Source organism: Bactrocera tryoni, unplaced genomic scaffold, assembly GCF_016617805.1.
Source record: "Bactrocera tryoni isolate S06 unplaced genomic scaffold, CSIRO_BtryS06_freeze2 scaffold_11, whole genome shotgun sequence".
Lineage (NCBI taxonomy): Eukaryota > Metazoa > Arthropoda > Insecta > Diptera > Tephritidae > Bactrocera > Bactrocera tryoni.
In genome coordinates this window covers 901,656-908,424 of record NW_024395824.1, presented here as the reverse complement: position 1 = coordinate 908,424, position 6,769 = coordinate 901,656, and the positions used below count along the sequence as shown (strand labels likewise).

General features: G+C 50.3%; 1 protein-coding gene across 1 annotated transcript; it reads right to left on the bottom strand.

Annotated features, from left to right (window-relative positions):
• Positions 1 to 2,818: 2,818 nt before the first annotated feature.
• Positions 2,819 to 4,086, bottom strand: LOC120779747. The gene is made up of 2 exons (XM_040112128.1): positions 3,112 to 4,086; positions 2,819 to 3,032 (listed from the first exon to the last, which is right to left on the bottom strand). Exons 1-2 carry the CDS (start codon positions 3,225 to 3,227, stop codon positions 2,825 to 2,827), a joined length of 324 nt encoding a protein of 107 aa, XP_039968062.1. The 5' UTR covers positions 3,228 to 4,086; the 3' UTR covers positions 2,819 to 2,824.
• Between the last annotated feature and the right edge of the window lie 2,683 nt (positions 4,087 to 6,769).

Here is a 6,769-nt window from a genome sequence, read left to right as displayed (position 1 = left end):
CTTGAACCTGCTCAGATTGTATCCTCAGATTAGCAGCTTGGCATGTCTCATACCACGCGCTTGCCTCCAATGCTCCTCTCTGCCCACACCTTCTTCCCTGCGAAGTAGCTCCTTTATGGTATGTGGACCTACCCCAATAAAGGGTTCTGGTCCCACCATCTTGGTGGAGGCTGCGGAGCGGGCTAGCTCATCCGCCAGTTCATTACCGGCTATACCTCTGTGACCAGGTACCCAGATTAGGTGTACCTTGTTACGTTCTGCAAGGCTGTTCAGCCTCTCCCTGCACGCTTGGCTATCGCTGAGAATGGCAATCCTCTCATTGCGATAGTTGCGATGGAGGTTTATTTCTATACACCTACTTATGGCAAAAACGTCTGCCTGGAAAATGCTTGGGAACTCTCCCATGGGTATGGAGAGCTTTGTGCGTGAGCCCGCGATCCCCGCACCGATTCCCTCCGACATTTTCGAGCCTTCGGTGTACCACCTTAGCGTGCTTTTCCTCAGCATCAGTTCGAGATTGGAATCATTCCACTCGTCTTTGCTGCAGAGGGTGACCTTAAACTTCTTCTTGAAGTTAACTATTTTGATAGTGCTGTCCCTAGGGAGGAGAGCTGATGGTACATCGTCACTTATCTTTTCCATCCTCTGGGACGAGATTACCCTACCTTTGCCCCACCCCTCTGCTGTTATTTGCAGAATTGTGTGCTTAGCTACTTGACAGGTAACCAAATGAAGCGGAGTAAGCTCCGTCAGAACCTCCAGTGCTGCCGTTGGACAGGTGCGCATTGCGTCCGTCATGCAGACACAGGCTAGCCGCTGAAGCTTCGATAGCTTGGTCTTAACCGAAGTCTGCGACCCTATTGAGGCCCAGGCCACCGCCCCGTATGTGATTATTGGTCGCACTATCATGGTGTACAACCACCTGAGGATCCTTGGCTTACAGCCCCAGGACTTACCCGCCAGCCGGTTGCACACCTTAAAAGCTTTTGTTGCCTTGACCAGGGTCAGGTTTACATGCTGATTCCACCGCAAAGTAGAATCTAGCATCAAACCTAGATATTTGACACTACCGGTCATTTCTATCTCTCTGCCCCCAAGTGTAAGATTCCTGAGACCGGGTAAGGACCTGCGTCTCGTAAACGGGACTACGGTCGTCTTGGAGGGATTGATGTTTAATTCAACCTCTTTACACCACATCTTCGCCAGGTTTAGACCTCTTTGTATTAGGTCACAGAGAGTGTCTTCGTATTTGCCTCTTGCTATAATTACAATGTCGTCCGCATACCCTTGGCAGCGGATCCCATTGTTCGTTAGCAGTACTAACAGGTCGTCTACAACTAGTCTCCATCGCAGGGGTGATAACACACCTCCCTGTGGGCAGCCTCTTGTTGTGCCAAGACGAATCCTCTTTTCACCTACTGTGGTCTCAGCAACTCTGGTACGCAATACAGATTCAATCCATATGCGCACCGGTGCTGCCACATTCCTTTTCTCCACTGCCTTGGCTACACTTTTATGAGACGTGTTGTCAAAGGCACCTTCGATGTCCAAGAACGCGCAAAGCATCACCTCTCCATGCTCCAGTGAACTCTCTATTTCAGAGGTTATCTGGTACAGAGCAGTGTTAGTGGATCTACCCGCTCTGTAGGCGTGCTGAGCCGCATGCAGGGGTGCTCTCTTCAGCACCGTTGACCTTATTTCATGGTCCACGATCTTCTCCATGGTTTTTAGTAGGAAGGACGTTAGACTGATTGGCCTAAAGGATTTCGCCAATGAGTAGTCCTTCCTACCCACCTTGGGTATGAAGATCACCTTCGATGTCCTCCATACCTCAGGGATGTACGCCAATGCGAGGCTCTCCCTCAGCAGCCGAATCATGTGAGGCAGTAAATGCTGCTCCCCCTGTTGTAACAGCGCTGGAAAAATACCATCCACTCCCGGAGACTTGAATCTCTAAAACGAGGCCATCGCCCACCGGATCGAGTCCGCCGTAAACAGCCGTTTGGCGATACTCCAATCCTCGCGGGATGGCCTGTGTTCGATCACAGGTAGGCACTGGTCTTCCGGAACCGTCTCCGGGAAGTGCGCCCGCAGAAGCTCCGTCGCTCTGTCCTCTGCGCTGGTCGGGAATGTCCCATCTCCTCTTTGGATTGCTACTACGGCGTCGTTTGTGCCTCTGGCCAGGACTTTATGCAGCCGTGCCGCCTCTGGCGTTGAGGTAACGTTCTCGCAGAATCTCCTGAAGCTAGCCTGCTTTGCAGACCTGATCTCCTTATTGTATAGAGTGAGATAGCTCCTGTATTCCTCCCAGACCGCCGTACATTTCGCTTTGTTGAATAGGCTGCGTACTTTCTTCCGGAGGTCTGATAGTTTCCTTGACCACCAGGGGCTGTTTCGCCTGTCTGTGGTCACTTGTAGGGGGCAGCTGCCATGATCAGCGTTAATGACAGACTCGTTTAGCTTAGATAGCCTACTCTCCAAGCCTGGGCCTGACACGCTGTTATCAGTCTGCTCCTCCCTGCCCAATTCCTCACCTAGTATATCCCTGAAGGCATCCCAGTACGCCTTCCGAGGGTTGCGTCTGGGGGGGTGTTTCCTGACCTCTGCCTTTAGCGTGAACCTTAAAATCCTGTGGTCTGACATGGAGGGCTCCGTAGAGACTCTCCATTGCGAGACCAATCCATTTGCAGGCTCATTGCTCAAGGTGAGGTCCAGCACCTCCCTCCTGTTCATAGTTACGAATGTGGGTTCACACCCTACATTCTCAATTGCTAAATTACTGCCTACAATATATTCTAATAGGGACTCACCTCTCACGTTGCAGTCAGTGCTGCCCCATTCTGTGTGGTGAGCGTTCGCAACGCAGCCGATGATGAGGGGGAGCTTGTGCAGTCTGCAGCGCTCTACCAGCCTTTCCACCGCCTCCGGGGGTGCCGTTGCTGCCTCTCTCGGGAAGTATGCCGAGGCCAGGACGAAGTCTTTTCCCTCCGTATCCCTGGCCTGCACCGCCACCAAGTCCTGTGTCAGAAACTCTGAAATGCAAAAGAAATCAATATTGCTTCTGACAACTATGCACGTCCTAGGCCTCTCGCCAGAGAGGTTCCAGATTACCTTATTTGCCTCCGTGTGCCCAGTTTCTCCGCAGTGAACCTGCTTGTAATGACAGCTGAGGCTGCCGCCGCATGATGCAGGTTCACTTGGACAATTTCCATGATGTCGGCCATCATAGAATGGGCTCGAGGAGAGAGAGATCCTCTACCCCGCCGTCAACCGCACTGCTGTCCATTGGGCCTCCTAGTCCGTCTAGGAGCTCCTGCGTTGAGGGTAGCTCCATGTTCCGGCCATCTGCGGGGACGTCAGTGGTCGTTGCTGTCCCTGCCTGTCCGGACTTGCTCCCGCAGGGCTGCTCCGACAACTCGTCCACCTCCATTCTAGTTTCCTCCGGGGCGGACTCCGGCACTGCCTGGTTATCGACGCCCCTGTCCTGTAGAGTCGCAGGCGTTTTAGCTTCGTTGCTCGCGGTGTCAGCAGGCTTGTAGGGCCGCATGACGACCGTGCTATACCTGTAAAACAGGCGGAAGCTCGCGGCCCGGACATACTTGTACGACTCGTCGTTGATGTATAGGTGTAACCTCCATCCCTCAATGTCGCCTAGCTTTTCCTTCTTGCTGCCTGCAACACACCAGGACGAGATACTTAGTCCCCGGTTCTGGTTCCTCACCAGGTTCAAGGCGTGTTCGTAGGTCCTGTCCCCGCTCCGAGGGAGGAACATCGTCATGCTGTGCATGATTGGCACATCTTCCACCCTCTTCACGCAGAGGACAGGGCCCGTCCAGCTTTGGAGCGTGCTCCCTCAGCCAGTCGGCGGACGACTCGTCCAGACAGTCCACCTGCATCATACCTCCCCTGAAGTCTATGCCCAGGACGGACGTATGTAGTCCTCTCCTTTGGACGCCTCGCCCACAGGATGTCCTGAAGCACGGTGAGCTTATCCGGTTTCAGCGACTCCGCCGGGTATCTGAAAGGTAGAGCAGCCATGTGGACGCCTCTGACAGCATCCGCATATCCGCGCCGCCGCTCCTCCACCCGGTGAGGAGCCGGTCCAGATGGTTGGCCCCCGGCTGCCTTTGTATCTGTGCCTCGCCCCCATTTGGATCGGGGTGGCTCCTGCGGCGTGATTAGGCCACTCTTCCTTTTTCCGGCTTGGGTGTACGTGCTCGCGGGCAGTTCCCTGCTGTCGCCCCGCCTTACGGTCCGAGCTATGCTGACCGGGCCACGGTTGTTATCACCGCTGCCTTGTGCGCGAGCTGGCACGTCGCTGTCGTTTCCCTTTGCCGGAGACGCGTTGTTTCCTTGGCTCTTGCTCCTCGCTAGAGCCTCCGCTGACTCCGGGGTTTCCCGGAGGTTCCGTATGTACCACTTCATGGTGGAACCACTCATGCCTTTCTTGTGAGGGTCGTCGCACCCGTCGGGTTGGCCAGCTTCTGGGAGGGGGCGTTGCCCACCTCTTCTGCGCCTTCTCCTCCTTCTCCCTCTTGCGCCGTCAGGCTCTGCCTGATGCGACTCGCTAGAGGCCGACCCACTACACCTGCCGGCGGGGGTCTTGGTGACCTTAGTTTCTGCTGCAGCGGCACCAGGCGTTATCACCAGGTGAGCTCCGCTGCAAGAGGGCACGCCATCGTCATCCTCCCTGGCGTGTTCCTCAAACAGCGAACGCTCCTTTGGCATAAGAGCGTCGAGGAAGCTAAACTTCCGCCTAGCCCCTCGACCCCCCTTACCTTCCACCTCCTCGATCTCCATCTTATTTTCCGCTACCATAGTCCTTTGTCGTTGCCCTTGTCCGTCATCAAGTCCATTGTTTATGTTTGTTTTGTTGTTGTTGCTGGTCATACTGGTCTTTCGACCCCTGGCTTAAACAGGGTGAGCTGTCGGGTCTATGTTCTTTATGGGGAACTGAAAGATCCGCCACGCCAGAGCCCCTTGACGCGGTAAGGCCACCGTTACTTCCCAATTCGGCCCGGTGTTGGGAAGGCTCCGTTAGAATACAGCCACATTAACCTCCTGGCTGCAAAGTTCCAATGGGCACGGGAGTCGCATAACACCCTGGATTAGGAGGTGAAGATGGGTTTCCTTAAGGTACCTCACATACAATTAGCAATCATATAAAGTCAGCCGTATACTCGAAAATCCTGATAATAGCTTTATGGTGCTAGGTCAAGTTTTCTCCCAATTTTATCTGTTTTAATCCGAATGACACACTTTTTTGAGTAAAACACGCTCTGTAATTTTTATTGAGATATCTAAAATATTGACCAATATATGCAGTATAAACTCAACCGGAAATTCGAAAATCTTTATATTAGGTATATGGGGCTCAGGGAAGAATTGACCCGATTCAACCCATTTTTGATACACAGACATACTATTTACTATCAGCAAAGGGTTCTCTTTGAATGTATATATATTCATTGATATAGATACTGGGGCTTAAATGTTCGTAATCTAGGAGCTTGACCAGTTTTGGATGGATTTGAGTAGCTTTTGGTCCTAAGGCGGCTACTTTAAATTAATTAGTTCAGTTTTATCCCGTTATATTGATTGCTTCTTGATATTAAAATTTTCTATATGGAAATAATCGTGGGTGTAGGCCGATTTATCTCATTTTCGAACTGTGACATAGGAATACGAGAAGTAGGCCATGTACTATATTTAGTCGAAATCAATCGGTGGGAGTCCCGAGATATGAGGTTTCATCAAAAAGTAGGCGTTGCCACGCTCATCGTCCAATTTTCACATCGGCTCCTATAAAGCCCTCTAATAAAATATCGGATGTAAGATTTAATGTTTCTGGCGTATTTAGTTACTGATTTATTGCGCTCTTAGCAGTTTTTAACAGTGCCGATATATACGGAGTGACCGGTGTTATCTTCCGATTTCATACGGTCGATAATATTTTCGCTGAGCAAATTTGGTTGTTGTAGTTTTAGTAGTTTAGGAGATGTGTACATTAAACTTATTAGAGAGTGGGACAACGCCCATTTTTCACAATTTTTGACCCACAGTTATGGCACTTTATAAGTTTTCGGTTAAAGGCTTTTTTGGGCGTAGCAATGGTTTGGAGTAATCAACGAACTTGTACTTGTTTTACTAGGGAACCTGCATACCTAGCTTCATTAAAATATCTCAACTCATTTATATACATATACATATATAACCTTTTATCTATCTCGATTAGTTTTAGGCGGTACGTGTAACCGGTAAGTGAAAAAAAGATGCGTGGAGTCCCTACGCGCGGATGAAGTTATACTTCTTAGTGATATTCCAAGAAATGCATGTCATTTTGTATGAAAGAAAACTAGAAAACTTAAATTCACATTTTATAAATTTATTATGCACATAAAATGAAGAATAAAGCAAAGTCTAAATGAAGGAACTTTGACTAGAAAAGTAGTTCTGTCTCTTCGTTGGGGAAGAGAATATGCAGCGTAATCATCTCTCTTTTGTAATCCATCAACACGCGTTGAAGGCCCAGCAGTTATCGGTCAATTGGCGACCGTTGATTCATCAGTAGTTAAAGATGCTCCCGCAGAGATTGATGGAACAGCAAACGATGAATCTTTTTTTACGCGCTCTCTGATATTCCGCAGCTGTTTTCCTCTTCTTCGTTTGACTGCCAGCTATCATTTCCAATTTCTCCTTTTACCGCTTTGCTTTCTTTCGTGCTCGGTATTCACGATAATATTGTGCTGTTTTCCCTCCTCTTGAAACA